Raw genomic sequence first — 15,610 nt, forward strand, 5'->3', positions numbered from 1 at the left:
CTAGATCTCTGAATATAAATAGAACAATGGGGAATAAAAGTGGTGATTGTTGGTATGATTGCCTTGTTCCTGGCTTAAAGGGGATTTCTGCTCATGATTTAGTTTTTACCTAGAAGCTGACTTATTCATCATGGATGAATAATTTTTTTGTTTTTGTTTTTAGTTATTTTCAGGATGTCTCCATTTACTGAGCATTTATATCAGAAATGGCTATACTTTTCTCACCTGTTATGATGATCATTTGGCATTTGGGTGATTGTTTTCTTTATCTAGCAACACGACAAGTTTTATATATATATATATATATATATTTTTTTTTTTTTTTTCAGTAGGAGAAACTCAAACAAAGTGTAGTAACACTTTGTATATGGGGAAGACCCAGGAGAACTGATTCACTTACATATTTCTTATCACTCATTTGTTGGATGACTCACTCGCTCAAGGAGTTATTTTTAAATGTACTGTTGGACTTGTACTGTTCATTTATGTTTACTTGGGAAGTTAGTATCAATATTCATGAAAGAGGTCTCTCTCTTTCCTTTTTTTCCTTTGTCATCTTTTAGCATTGATGTTAGGTTTTGGGTTTTTTTTTTGAGATTTTGGAAGCTTTTCTTCTTTATCTAGGAAGTTTTTTTTTTTAACCTTTTTATTGTGGAAAATGTCAAATATGTACAAAAGAAGATAAAACAGTATAATGAACAAACCCCATGTATCCATCACTTAGTTTCAGCACTGATCTGTATTTGGTCAGTCTTGTATATTCCCCCATCCTGTAGCCAAAGCTAAATTATTTTACAGCAAATCTCAGATAATACCTGAATTTATTCTTCATATTTTTATAAAACAACTTGTAGATTAGGCCAAAGTCCCTTTGACCACTATTCCCACTTGCTAGGCCCCTCCCCAGAGGTTCTCACTGTTACCAGATGGGTATGTGAACTTCCTTTTAGACTTTCTCATGTGATCTTTTTCTTTCTTTCTCCTTTTGGCATATTAAGCAACATGTAATTTCTGACATTTCTCTACTGAAGGAGTTACGCTGAAACCTAATTAGATTGTGAAAGGGCAGAATCAAAGATATGTAGGCAGAATGACGGATGCAGAGCCTAGTGACCACATTGAGAGTGAGAAGATGCGGGTTTATGCCCAGCTCTGCTGCTTACCAGCTATGAATCCTTTGGGAAATCACTTCTCTGAATCAACTTCCTCATGTATAAATTGCAGATCTAGAACTGACTTTACAGGGCTGTGTGAGGGTCAAATAAGAAAATGTGCGGGGGTATTTTGTAAATGATAAAACATAGGACTTTTATTATTGCCCAGGTGAGGCCATTTTAAGATAAGCAGAAGCTTCAGGAGAGGAAAGTATTTGCATATCACCTTTGTTAGAACTTTTCTAAGGATTAATAAGCCTGCGTTACAGCAATGAGAAGGGGCATTGCAGATGTTGATGGCAAGCTAGCAAGATTACGGGCTTCTGTTGGAGGGCAATTTTCATCTAGGGATGGGTGCCAGGCGGATGGGTTTGCCCTGCAGGGCACACTGCCATGTGGTCTAGGTGTGTCCTCTACCTCCGTTTTCAAAGGGATGCTCCCTCAAAAGTTGGACTTCCAGATGTCCTAGGGAAAGACCTGGCCTTACTGCTCAGTAGCTGGTAGCTTTGAGAAGTGTGTTTCACTTCCTCATTTGTAAACATGGGCAAATAATACTTTGTATAGTTCTGAGACTTTGTCGGGATAATACATTTAAAGGGTTTAGCACAGAGCAGACAAGAAGGAAATGCTTATCCTTACTGTATTTCCCCTAATATCTGACCTCACCGTTAATTAAGCAGTGACACTGCTTCTTCTCTTGCAGGTAGGAGGCGTGCAGTCTTTGGGGGGAACAGGTGCACTTCGAATCGGAGCCGAGTTCTTAGCTCGATGGTACAACGGAACGAACAACAAGGACACGCCCGTCTACGTATCCTCACCAACCTGGGGTGAGTCCTGTAGCTGTAGCAAGAGAAGAAACAGAGAAGCCGGGGAGAATTATCCTCATGATTCTCATTGCATACGCTGAAAATGTAACCCAGCCCTGGATCACCTGACATTTGGGAATGGCTTGAGCAGTGGATTATGGCAGTACACGAGTAACCTGACACTTACCTTCAGATTAGGGATCCTTTGTCCCAGGACTCTTGGTGAACGTGTATGTTAGTGTATATTGAACCTTCCCAGAGGAGGGAGGGCCCTCTGTAAGGCAGCATGACTGTGACTCATCGAACTTGTTCCTGGTTACAGTCCTTCCTCTCAGCCTTAACCCCTCACCTCAGTGTCTGTCACCCAGTAGACTTTGAGCCTGCGAGGACCCTGGAAGGTGATTTGCATCCTTTCTAATTAAGCCTCCTTGTGTTTGTGCAACATGTAATGTTTTATCCCTTTGCTTGCAGAGAATCATAACGGTGTCTTTACTGCCGCTGGATTTAAAGACATTCGGTCCTATCACTACTGGGATGCAGCGAAGAGAGGACTCGACCTCCAGGGTTTCCTGAATGATCTGGAGGTGGGTGATTAGAAGAAAAAGTAGAAGAAATGCTATGGTGTCAGGAGGAGCAGGGAAAGGTCTTTGGATCAGTTGATAAATGAGAAAGTCTGGGACATCCTACCCAAATCGATGGTGGTTTCTGAAATGGCACATAGGAGGGAATGCCTGCCCTGTGTACCCCAGACTCTGTCCCCCATTCTTGCTGCTGGAAGAGCTGACATAGCTTCCTCCTCCTCAGAAAGCTCCAGAGTTCTCCATCTTTGTCCTCCATGCCTGTGCACACAACCCAACTGGGACAGACCCAACTCCAGAGCAGTGGAAGCAGATCGCCTCCGTCATGAAGGTAACAACTGCCTTTTCAGCACATCTCCTAAACATAGTGTGTATTAATGTTTGATGTATTCAGAAATAATATCTGTTTACTGAAGAATCTGGAAAATGGAGAAAAGCCCAAAGAAGAAAATAAATACTAACTGTAAATTCTGTTACCCAAAGAAAGCCACTATTAATATTTCAGTATACAGAATGTTGGTTTCTCTCCTTTTTTTCCTTTCTTTCTTTTTTTTTTCAGCGTAGTTATACATACACATATATTTATTTTACAAAGATGGGATCTTTTTGTCTATACTGTTTTGTAACATATTTTGTCTTTGATTTGAACTCCTTTACGTATCATTAAATGTTTTGTTGTTTTCTGTGCATGGATTATATCACATTAGGGATTTGATTAAATCAATTGATGGCCATTTAGAGCTCAGATTTCTTACTCCTGTGAACAATGATATAATAAACATCCTTTTAATTATTTCTTTGGGATAACTTTCTACTTTGGAATTTCTAGCTCAAAGTGTGTATGTTCCTCATGAACGTGTTTAAAGAATGCTTCTTAAGAAACTATTATGTGCCAGGTGCCACGGGGATACAATAGTGAACAGAGCAGAGGTGGTCTGGCCCTTAAAGAGCATACAGCCTGTTTGGGGACACAGCCACGTACTGTGAGACAGCTGTGTTGATGGGGTCATAGGGAGGCACATAGCCCAGACTTTGGGGAGTGTGTGTGTGTGTGTGTGTGTGTGTGTGTGTGTGTGTGTGTGTGTGTATGTGTGTGTGTATGGTAGTAGATGAAGCCTTCTGCTCCTGAAAGAGGTGGCTTCCACATTGAGACTTGAAGGATGAGGACAGGCTGGAGCTGGCAGGGAAGGAATGTTCACTGCAGAGGGAAGAGTATGGTCAAAAGCCGATGGCAGAGGTCACGGTCCATTTAAGGAAGTGAAGGTAATTCTTGGTATGGGCCAGAGTTCCAGGGGAGGAGGGGAGTGTGAGTGATGAGGCTGGAGAGGTAAATGGGGGCCAGGTCCTGTGCCGAGGCATCCGACTTTATTATGAGGGCAGTGGGGAGCCCCTGGAAATCTGATGTCATGAGTGATGTGATCAGATGTGCCCTGTTGGCGAAGCAGCATCGTGACACTCTAGAACAATATACTTAAAAAAAAAAAGAGGCTTACTGAAGTTGTTACATTTGTTGGTTGGTATTTAGTTGAACCGAGAAGCAGGTGTAAAGTAGAGACGGATGCAGGAAGGAAAGAAGTAGGAGGAATAAACAGTGTGAGAAATTCCTTCCAGGTGCCAGTTGGGGAAGGAAGGCCGGTGTCTGAGGTCGGTTCCAGGAGGATTTCCTGCCCTGACTCGGTCTCCTTCCTCGCAGCGCCGGTTTCTGTTCCCCTTCTTTGACTCAGCCTATCAGGGCTTCGCATCTGGCAACCTGGAGAAAGACGCCTGGGCCATTCGCTATTTTGTGTCTGAAGGGTTCGAGCTCTTCTGTGCCCAGTCCTTCTCCAAGAACTTCGGGCTCTACAGTGAGTGCTCTCCTGAGTTACAGCCCAGCCGCCCCAGCCCTGCCCCCACCACGGCCTCAAGGCTGATTTCTCATCCCTCTTTTTAGATGAACGAGTGGGGAATCTGACCGTGGTTGCAAAAGAACCGGATAGCATCCTGCGGATCCTTTCCCAGATGGAGAAGATCGTGCGAGTTACGTGGTCCAATCCCCCCGCTCAGGGAGCGCGAATCGTGGCCTGCACCCTCTCTGACCCTGAGCTCTTTAAGGAATGGTAAGGGGCTCAACGTCCAATGGACGACGGGTGGGGAGGCAGAACAGCGATTGTCCCACTACATTGAACTGTCTCTTCCTTTATTTTGGTGGAGGCAGGACAAAATTGCTTGAATCTCTGTGTCAGATATTTCTGTCAAATAGGGCTGCCACCTACTCACCTGTGTGTAACACGACACTGGGAACATAGGAGGGAGGCACTCAGTGAATCAGTGAAGGGGAGTTTCCCCCACTCTCCTGCTGCGCAGACTTCCTCCCCTTAAAGTTGGGAAATACAGGGAGGAATTTCTCATAGAATAGACTGTCCAGCTTCAAGTTAGTGCAGCAATTTTGGGGCTCTTCATTCTTATCTAATTTATATATATCTTATTTTTAAGCAGAGTAATTTTTGTGTAGTAGCTAAATCTGTACTCTGTACTTAATTAGGCCTGATAAAATATATTACCCTGCCTCGATCAGCACCTAGGTGAAGTCTGAGTTAAAACATAAGTGGAGGGGGCAGAGTATAGCTCAGTGGTAGAGCATGTACTTAGCATGCACACGGTCCTGGATTCAATCACCAGTACCCCTGTTAAAAAATAAATAAACCTAAATTATCTACCCCCCTCCAAAAAAAATCTTAAAAACAAACAACACACATAAATGGTATTACAGCCAGTATACCTAAGACTAGCTATGAACTCCATCAGTACGTAGAGCCCTTTCCTTCTGCCTGGTAAGTCTGTCTCTTCTGGTCTCCTTATCCACCCATCCATATACCATAACAGGCAGGTTGTGATCCTGTTTTCAGCTTATAGATTAAATTGCATTTTAAAACTTTGTATGTTTTCATGTACCATTTCTCCTGTCTGGATTGGTATTCATATTGCTGCCCACTCAGGACAGGTAATGTGAAGACAATGGCTGAACGCATTCTGACCATGAGATCTGAGCTCAGGGCACGGTTAGAAGCCCTCAGGACCCCTGGAACCTGGAACCACATCACGGATCAGATTGGAATGTTCAGCTTCACCGGGTTGAACCGTAAGTGGCCCCACCACCTCAAACGCTCACCGTCGGACAGCACTGCTCTCAGATAGTGTTCTTGTCGCCCAGTTGGTCAGCTCTTACTTAGGAACAGAACAAGTTAGGTGTTCTCTGTGTGTCCCATCCATCTCCTGGACCCTGTGAATCTCAGAAGAGCTTTGTTGTGGTCTCCCCTCCTGACCCATAACTCAGATATTTTCAGTTTTGTGGGCTGGGAATTGACTGAGCCAGTTGGAAAGTTAACAGGATTTGTAGCTTGGAGCCTTGATTTATGAAACATTTTTATAAATGTACCTTTTGGCTTTTCTTTAATCTTAAGTATAAATACTACATATGATTATTATCTAGGGACCTTATTTCTTAATAAGTCTTTCCTAGTCTCCAAGCATTGCCTTCAAAAAGGGGTTACAAAATTCTCTCTTCATTTCCTAAATAAGAACTTAGATTGGTAGTTGGAATTAAAAGCCGAATGAAAGTCTAGCGGGCAGCCAGCCATGCATGATCTTGGCCAGGTGCACCAGTGACTGGCCATCCCTTCTGTTGATAGGGGTTCATTTATTTAATAAGTAAATCTTGAGCATCTCAAGCCAAGCCACTGGTCGCATGGTGCAGATGTGGCCACTCGCTTGTGTGTGGAGCTTGTGTCCGAGTGGCTCTGGGGACAAATGCGTGCCTTTTGGTAGTAAGTAGAACATCAGAGGCGCTGTGAGGTACTAAAACCGGGGCTATCAGAGTGCCTGTCTGAAGTGGGCTCAGAAAAAGCCAAAAGAAATAAATATAAATAAGAAAAGTGGTAGAGATTGTGTATTGTAGACCCACTGAAATACTGTGGGGTAAAATGAGGCTACCCAAGAAAGGAAAGGGATAGCTCAGTTAGCCATAGGTGTCCTCCGATTCTAGAAGAGGGAATTAGTCACTTGATTAAGGAAAGCCAACCTTATACAATTTTTAAGATATTAAACGTAATAGAAATGGTGTTTAGTAGTAATATTCTGAAAGTTCACAAGGTGGGGCTATCTTCCCATAAAATAGTCATATCGTCCCCCTCTCCAGAGTAGGAAATTAGTTTTATTATGAATTGAAAAGTGGTGAGAATAGATCTGGGTTTATAACATAAAGTTATATTTTTAGAACTTGGCACCATTTACCTTTTTAAAAACAGATTTTTTTTCATCCCAACATTTAGGAAAAATTTTAAACGCACAGAAAAGTTGGAGGAATTGTACAGTGAACCCCACGTGCTCACCTAGTTTCTACAATTCTCATGTTACAGTACTTCTTTTATTACATTTTATCTATAAAAACAGGGGCTTTCATCCTGAAATGATATCTTGGAAATTATGGGTGTGTATATTGGCCTTTTCCTAGGGAAAAAGTCCCTAACTTTTACTAGCTTCTCAATGGTGATTCTCCCCTCCCGAGAAAAGTAGAAAAGTTTCATTTCTATTTAAAAAAACAGCGTGGGAGTCCTGTAACCACATCATCTGCCTCTGGGCCACAGGATTTACAAGTGTGCTGTGCCCATGCCTTTGTTGGTGTGCGAAGTTAGGCGCTAGCTCCACGATGGCTGTAATTCACACAGTTAAAGCTGGTCAAGGCTGCTTCTGAAGGTGGCTTTGTTTGGAGGGGCCACTGGTAGCACTGAGTACAGGTTTTTCACCTCCGTACAGAGGCAACATAGAGCCCTGGCTAAGAGCTCAGACTCAGGAGTTCCTCTGCCTGCCTTAAAATCCCAGGTCCACCACTGACCAGCTGTGTGACCTTGGGAGGGCCACTGACATCTGTAAAATAGGGATGATCAGATTATTGTCAAGATTAACTGAGCTAATACAAAGTGCTTAGAACACTGCCTAGCACATAGTGTTTGCTCCTCTGATGATTATAATTTTATTACCGTCTTAGTCTGCTTGCGCTGCTATAACAAAATGCCACAGACTGGGTGGCTTAAATAACACAAATTTACTTCTCACAGTTCTAGAGGCTGGGAAGTCTGAGATCAAGGTACCAGCATCATCCGGTTCTGGTGGAAGCTCTCTTCCTAGCTTGCAAATGGCTGTCTTCTTGCTGTATCTTTCCATGGTGGGGGGTGGGGGGAAGAGAGACAGACAGAACGTGTGGGCTCATGCAAGCTCTCTTATCTCCTCTAAAAAGGGCACTACTCCCATCGTGCGTGCTTACCCTCATGACCTCATCTAAACCTAATTACCTGCCAAAGGCTCCACCTTCTGATACTATCGCAGTCAGGGTTAGGGTTTCAACATATTAATTTTGGAGGGACACAGACATTCAATCTATTACAATTATTATTATGCCATTTCCTCAAATTGATGGTGTCTTAAGGGTGTTAACTACTTTGGCCAAAAAGAAAAAAATATCAGCGAAAGTTCTCTCACAGCTTTGCAATAGAGCAAAAAAGCTCTAGAGATTGTGGCATAAAGGAAGGCAGGCCCTTCCCATTTCATACATGAGTGTTTCTGCAGACTCACGGGGAAGCCCTCCTGCAAGCGTGTGGATGAGACCTTAGGCGGGCCTGGTCTGAGAGGTCCCTGTTGGTTCACACACACAGCATTTATCCAGCACCTCTCATCTTGGGGCCTCGTAGAATGTATTGTGAAAAGGAGATGTCAAAGGGAAGTTGTTCTTGGTGCTCAGGGTTAAGCAAAGACGGGAAGAGATAAAGGAAGCACTTCGTAACCAGGTTTTCCTATGGACGGAATGTGCGTAAGTCTATGGGTTGTTTTGGTTGAGTTGATAGGGTGTCCTGGTGAATGTAACGTGCAAGGTGGTGTTGGGCGGTAGTCCCAGATGAAAATTCCCGTCAAGAGGAGACGTGCGTGTTAACTCTCTGGGGATTAGAGAGTTAACTCAAAAGAGTAGTTTCCAGAATCTATTGAATGTATTTCCCATTGTGTCGACTGGACAAAATAGCCCCTTTTCTTTTGCTTCTCTCTGTGCTTGGGGGAAGAAGGAAACTGTAATGGTCATGGAATCTCTGAATCTCCATTGCTTAAAGGATTCCTATGGCCCTGATTATGTATCTCTTTTGGTTTTCAACAGCCAAGCAGGTTGAATATCTGGTCAATGAAAAGCACATCTACCTTCTGCCAAGTGGTCGGATCAACATGTGTGGCTTAACCACCAAAAATCTAGATTATGTGGCCACCTCCATCCATGAAGCAGTCACCAAAATCCAGTGAAGAAACAACACCCAAACCAGCACCACCAAAGCGGCCCTGTCTCATGTGTTCCCTGCCTGCACAAACCTGGTTGTAGACATCACAACTAGATGAGAGACTGCTGAGGGGCAGAAGAAGGCTGCTCTGGTGAGATGGCTTCTGTTTCAGTTGGCCCTGCAGGAAGAGAACATCTCTTAAAAAGAAATGGGGGCCTGGGATGAGAGCCCTTTTGGAGGCCAGAGCAAATTAAGGCTTTTATTTGAGAAGAATAAAGAGGTACTTTGATCATGAGATGTAGATGTCTTGCCCCCTCGCTAGAAGCTGGAGTCTTGCCCATGTCACTCATGTGCTTCTGTGTGTGCCTTTACTCTGTACAAAGTCTAGTCCCAAAGGTCAAGTTGTCTAAAGAGCCAAGTGTGATTGTGGGTATTGGCTGTGTCATTAAAACTCGTCATCTTGACCCAGCGCATCTGTCTTCCTCTTTCCGCATGGTTGTGTCCCTAGCCCTAAGCTTAATTCTTTAGGGCAACCAAGGTAAGAAGTATATTTATATCTCACCCACACATTTAACTGAACTGAGTTTCACAAAACAGTATTTCTCCTTGCTGTGTGTAGTGCATTCTGACACTTTCTATTCTATTCTGTTATGTTATATTTCACTAAAGAAATAAAAGTGCTGATTGAGACCCATGGACTTGATTTTGTGATCCACTAATGGGTTGTAGCCCCATGGTTTAAAACGAATGCTATAATGGGATTTACCAGTTGCCAAAGAAAAACTAAAATGTATTCTTGCAGCACGCCTCCCTTTGGTGAACTCACTGTACCACAGCCCTTTGTCAGCTTTGTGGGCTTGTCCTTCGGAGACCAGCCGTCTTCTTACACTGCTTAAGAAACTGGACTTCACGGATTCATGGAAGGGTTGACATCACTCAGGGTGATTCTAGAACACAGCCCCTCCTGCTGCAGTCGGAGTACCTCCTAGTCTGTTGAAATAATTAGAGCCACTTAAACATAGATCACATTTTCCAAGGAGTCCAAGGGATTTTCCAAATAACAGTTTTGTAGAACTTGAATCTTACTTAAAACAAGAGGGCTACTACTTGGAGTTTTAAAATAGTGAAAAATAATTCCTTTTATCTGCCCCATTCTAGGATGCCTCTGATCTGAGTTGTCATAAAATCCTACAGAGTTGAGGGACGATGGGGTCTTAGAAGTCAGCAACTCCAGCCTCTCTCCCCCAGTGACTAGTCTCTTCTGTGTTGTCCCTGACTCATCACTTTCACCTGGGGTGGGGGTGGGGGTTGGTTCTTTCAATACTTGGTGAAGCACCCCATTCTACAGATGGAGCACCTTCCTTAAAGAGACCCTCTACCTTGATCCAGAATTCAGTCACCATCTGTCCTGCTCCCCCGCCCCCCTCCCTTTAAATCACAGACACTAAGTCTACTGGCGCTTTTAACTGATGGCCTTTCAAATATTTGAGAGCAGCAGTTGTTATTCCTTGTTTTTGCTTTTCCGTGTGAAGCCCCTCCCTCCTCCCATCCTTCAGGGTCTCCTCACAGATTTGGTTTCCAGATCCTTCTCCCAGCCGGATCCCCAGCAGTCCTTCAAATAACACTGCGCAGGTGTGTGACAGCCTCGTGGATGGGAGCGGAGGTGAAGTGATGTGATGGCCTCACACTCATCGCTTCTTTACCTTCCACTCTAGTTTTCTACCAGTGTTTGTTCTCCTTCCTATTTAAAGATGCTTGCCGTTCCTAAGGGAAGACAGGCAAAACAGCCGTCGAATGATTCCGCCTTCTGTCCTCCCCAGGCACAGCTTTACACCTTGGATTCTCAGCAAGGGTGATGGTTCCTCCAAGGGGCAACAGTTGGTTCTTGGGGGCAAAGAAGGTCTAAGATATTAAAATATTAAAATGGCTTGTCTTCCAAAGCACAGTCCTACCTGACAAAATCTTATTTCTGGGTATTTAATTTCTCTTGTTGGACAGAATTTGAATTTAATTTTTCTCTTCAGGGGGATTGCTAATTAAAACCGGTCAAAAACACTTGCTTAGACCAAAGTATCCCTACCAAAGTGCTAAAATGTTTTTAGTAATTTAAAAAAGCCCCAATCTCAATGGGAACCTGGCTTTCTTGCGTATATTTTGGCCAGTGTTCCCCGCAGCGTTTTCTACTTTCCCACGACTGTTCACATGCAAAGGGGCATCTGGGCAAGTCTGGGAAAAGCTGGGCCTAGCAAGTTAGGAAGGTTTCTTTACTGCAGGACTTCTCAGTGCGTCTCAGAGGCTGGCGCACACTGTGAACTTCGCAGCCACTTCCTGGCTGAGGAACCTTGGGCAGTTCATCTCCCTGTTCACAGCCCATTTCACAGTCTGGAAAACAAAGACAGGCTGTAAAGCCACCTTCCCCGAGTGGTTTTGAGAAAGAAATGAACTAATAGATATTAGCACAAGACTTGGCACATAAAACCCTCAGCAAAATACTTGTTACTGTCATTTATTATTACTGTTAATGAAGTTAACAGCCTCTCTGGAGGCTCCTGGGAAGAATTCTAAGTCGTTCGGTGCAGGCCACTAACTGTCCTGTGTGCTAGTTAGAGAAACTGGTAGGTGTCAGAGTCCAACCTTCCACAGAGACATTAAAGGCCCCAACACCCCTTTCCACCCATCTCGCTGGCCTCTCGCTCCTGCGTTGGTTTGAAACTGACAAACAAACCCTGCCTGCTCCTGTATTCCTTTTCCAGCCTTTAGTTGGAGATCACTGGAATTGGGCCACTTTGGCTCCTCTCCAGAGGGCCTGCAGAAGCGAGCCAGTGTGACCAGCACATTATCTCAGGGGCTGTTCTGGGTCTGGCACCCCTGACCTTGAACTTGGAAGGTGCCCTCGCACATCACAGGGGTCCAACGTCATCCTCATGCTCCTTCCTTGTCTTCATTCACACTCTGGCTTCTCATCTGGGTTTTACTTTCCATTTCTGGCATTCGTACCTGCAAAATCTTACCTACCTCACATCCAAAGCAGAGCACCAGGGCTTTCCTGTAACCTTCCCTGCAACCTCACACCTGGGCCCGAGAGGTGTGCCGCTTCAGGCAGCTGGGCCTTGGGTGGGACAGTTAACGTGTACACCACCTGCCCTGCATCTCAAATGAAACCACTTCGGAACTCTGAGATGCTAGGGCAAGGAAAACAGCCATGTTCCAGGAAAAGCATTTTTATTTTATTTAAAAATTATTTACAATTTTTTGAGCCTTCATAAATGCTTTAAATTTCTCTCTTTTTTTAACCTGAAGAAAATCTTAGGTTGGGAAGGGGAATAGGGAGGGGAGTGGTGAAAAGCTCCTTAGGGATTTTGTGAAGGGATGGATGTAACGCAACAGCAGTGGCCTGAGTCCAATGGCCTAAGGGGTAGGTGAGCCCCTAAAGGAAGGTGAGCCAGGCCGGCCCCCTTGGGCCAGTGGCCAGCTGGGCAAGAAGACTGCATGATGGCAGTCCTTGCTTGAAACTCACCGTCCACCAGTTTGAGTCTGAGGCACCCAGCACCGAGGGCTGACACTTCGCCTGTTTCTAAGCAGGCAAGAGTAGGTGTTGGGGGTGGGTGGTAGCTGTGAGTTGTCTAAGAGAAGTCATGCACTGCTGAGCCTCAGGCAGAGCCAGGCAAGGGATGTGAAGTCAATAATACACTGCTAAAAAAGGCATCTCCAGCGAGAAAGTCTATTTCCACATGCTGTGCCCCTCCTGTCTGCAACACCTGCTCTGTTTTGGTGGGGAAGGGGGGCCAAGTTACATGGGGTGTAGGTTGTACAGTACTCTAGGGTGTGCCATGAATTTCTGATAACTTCCACTTGGTGGGTGCCACCTTCCCCCATCGATTTGATGGACACTTGAGAAGACCACTTATAAAATCTGTCTTGAACTACCCAGTATTCACTTCACTCTGCATTGCAGAAACTTTGGGCTGAATGTTCCACTAGTTAAATTAGTGGGTTTTAACACTTTGTGGGTCAGAGACCTTTGAGAATCGCATGAAAGATTTAGCCCTCTGGAAAACACACATAAGAACACAGACACTAAATTCTGACAGAGTTAGGGGTTTCCTAGACCCTCTGAAGTCCAACAATGGACCCCCTGGAGCGATGGACCCCAAATTAAGAACCCCTGAGTTAAAGGTTCCCATGGGTAAGCATTTTCCTTTGAGCCGCAACCAACCCAGAGGAATTAGCAGCCTCCCCGATCCCCATGTGATTATTGATTGACTGGATGTGGGGACTTACAGGTAATGATTTTGGAGGAAGGAGAGGGAAGCCTGGATGGTATGCCCAGAGAAAAGTGAGGGAATGGTTTGGAGATTCAGCAGGCATCTCTGGATCACTGGATTCCTGATCCAGGGAACCCAAGGGATGGGAGATACATCAGAAAGGGAGACAGGTGTCCCAAAGACAACCTTTACCTACTTCCACATTTTCCCTAAGGCTAGCTGTGTGGTTCCAGATCAGAAAGTTTACTCAAGTATGTGCAATCATCCTGCCATCTGGTGGCTACGCTTGGAATTGCATCTGCCCCAATATCCAGGTGAAAAGCCAGAGATCTGCTAAGATTTTGGAATAAAGTACACTTAGCTGACTTGCTGGAATGGAGTAAGGAGTGGGGTTGGGATGCGGGGAATAGATGAAAAAGAAGAGTGATTCTTCAACGTTCCTGTGTAACACACACTGAAGTCCCGTGAGAGCTTGCATCCTCCTGGCCAACTTGGGCACTCTTTGGCTTGTCATGGCTAAAAACTTTTCCACATAATTTTTCTTTTCAACTTAGAACCTGAAGTTCCATCTCTGGCTCCCATTTGGGTCTCTCTGCCCTCTGTTCCTCCTCTTCCGGAGCAGATTTATTGATGGATTGATAACTGCTGATTGGGAGCCAAAACAGATACGTCCCTGGGAAATACAGTGACCCGAGGTTCCACCTCACGCTCTCTCTGTTCCAGCTGAGACACACCCCCCAGGCTGCTGGAAGCCTTATCTAACAGGAAACTGGTCACTGACAGTTTTCTGTACTGTAGCTTCACATGCCAGCATGGCTGAGTCCCACTGCTCAGAAGTTCTGGAGGAATTTTTGGTGCATCTCCTGAACTAACCTTCCCATCTGCTGCTCCAGCCGCCTATGTGCCTGTCTGCCAGTGGCACCTTTTGACATAAGCTAAGCATGAATTATGGCACCAGGGGACACCAAAGAACAAAAAGAACATCAGGGGGCCCAGAGTGGTTTTATCAGCTGGCAGTCATTTCTTCTCCAGTCCCAGACCGTGCTGTGGACAAGACCATTTCTAGCAACGTTCCACTGGAGGCACCTCCTTCCGTTACGGCCATGGCAAGGCTCTGCGTCAAACTGGAGGCAATGAGGGGAAAATCCTGCCAAACTGACAGCTAAGGGTGAAGAGGAAAGCAGAACACTCTGTCACCTGTGGCAGGCCTTGGGGAGAAGAAGATGATGGGAGGATGGGTTCTCCCCAAAGTGCTGGAATCTCACGCACCCCGGCCTGTCATGTGATGAGAGGCGTTAAGTTGGAGTTTTCCTCAGAGGTTCTCTCTCCATCTGGTGACCTCTTCCTTTTTCGACCACCTGAAAAACAGTTTGCAGGGATCACTCTGTAAGCCTGGGAGGACATTCATACTCTTAGTGGTCCAAGTGCTCTTCAAAATAGAAGCAGAAACGGGGACAAACCCCTTGATAGTTTGGCAGGAAGTAATCTGCGTTGTCTCCTGGTGCTGACATCAGCATATTTGCATCTTGAAGGATTACAATGCACCTTCTACCTGAGATGACATCTCCAAAAATGCCACACACCCAGGCTAATGCCAATGGAGTGGCAGTTTCCTGGAGAGGAATGCGTGGGGCCCACTTAACGCCTCAGGATAATCCCTCCCCATCCCCTGTAGGCCCGGCTGGAATGACTGCCAGACACCCTCTGAGAGAGTACTGGTCTCACAGCCTTTGATGTCCCTGAGCCGGGGTGCTAGGAGTAGCTGGGAGCCATCCCCAGGGACCTACATTCTCTAGATCGGAAGCAACTTCCCTTCTGCATTGGGGCACGTGGAAGTAATTACATAACTGTTCTCAAGATGTGTTCTCAAGAACACACTCTCTTCCTGACTCTGTTGTTTTTAGGGAGGAGTATTTTCCACTTTTTTCTCTCTGCCATTGACTTCCTTCTACGGAGGATACTGCTTTCTTTTTTATGGAGTCTCCTGAACACAACTTACTTCTTTAAAGGCCTGGAGACTAAATATTATAGGTTTTGCAGGCCATTTGGTCCCTGTTGCAACTAATCAACTGCCGTTGTGGCTGCAGATAACAAGGGGGTCGATGACCCAATGAGTCTTTATTTCTAAGAACACGCAGGGGAGGGTGGCCAGAATTTGGACTATAGCCACGGTTTGCAGACTCTTGTCCTAGATGACCACCAACTGAATGGGACAGATCCCCAGACTATCAAGGGTGCAGCTCCGGCCAAAGCCCTATTATAGACTTCCACGACTGTACCTCATTAGCGTTCCCCAAAGGAGTCAATGGTTTCTCTTACTAACCAGCTGGTGGGTGGCTTTCGTCTGGGTGAAAAGCTACTCACTCAAGGTTCTCAGCAACTTCTTGCCCATGGTTTCCTCGAAGTCACTACTGCAGGGGCTGGTCTCTGTGTCCAGGTTGATATGACAACATTCACTATCTGATGCTGAGAGAAAAGAAAGAAGACAAGCCTTTCCACCTACACACCCAGAGA

The 15,610-nt window shown here is 45.2% G+C and overlaps 2 protein-coding genes across 2 annotated transcripts in view; one reads left to right on the forward strand and one right to left on the reverse strand.

Moving 5' to 3' along the window:
* The window catches only part of GOT1 (glutamic-oxaloacetic transaminase 1), a 29,385-nt gene extending 19,864 nt beyond the window's left edge, over positions 1-9,521 (forward strand). The window contains exons 3-9 of the mRNA XM_010971068.3: positions 1,858-1,981; positions 2,432-2,544; positions 2,765-2,869; positions 4,232-4,382; positions 4,469-4,634; positions 5,514-5,656; positions 8,717-9,521. Of these exons, the coding sequence (XP_010969370.1) occupies positions 1,858-1,981; positions 2,432-2,544; positions 2,765-2,869; positions 4,232-4,382; positions 4,469-4,634; positions 5,514-5,656; positions 8,717-8,856 (942 nt within the window). The 3' untranslated portion in view covers positions 8,857-9,521. The remainder of the gene's footprint in view (positions 1-1,857; positions 1,982-2,431; positions 2,545-2,764; positions 2,870-4,231; positions 4,383-4,468; positions 4,635-5,513; positions 5,657-8,716) is intronic.
* Positions 9,522-9,632: 111 nt separating this feature from the next.
* The window catches only part of CNNM1 (cyclin and CBS domain divalent metal cation transport mediator 1), a 52,146-nt gene continuing 46,168 nt past the window's right edge, over positions 9,633-15,610 (reverse strand). The window contains exons 10-11 of the mRNA XM_045507527.2: positions 15,461-15,562; positions 9,633-14,454 (exon numbers count right to left, since the gene is read on the reverse strand). Coding sequence (XP_045363483.2) covers positions 14,375-14,454; positions 15,461-15,562 — 182 coding nt within the window. The 3' untranslated portion in view covers positions 9,633-14,374. The remainder of the gene's footprint in view (positions 14,455-15,460; positions 15,563-15,610) is intronic.

This window comes from Camelus bactrianus, chromosome 11 (genome assembly GCF_048773025.1).
Source record: "Camelus bactrianus isolate YW-2024 breed Bactrian camel chromosome 11, ASM4877302v1, whole genome shotgun sequence".
Taxonomy (NCBI): domain Eukaryota; kingdom Metazoa; phylum Chordata; class Mammalia; order Artiodactyla; family Camelidae; genus Camelus; species Camelus bactrianus.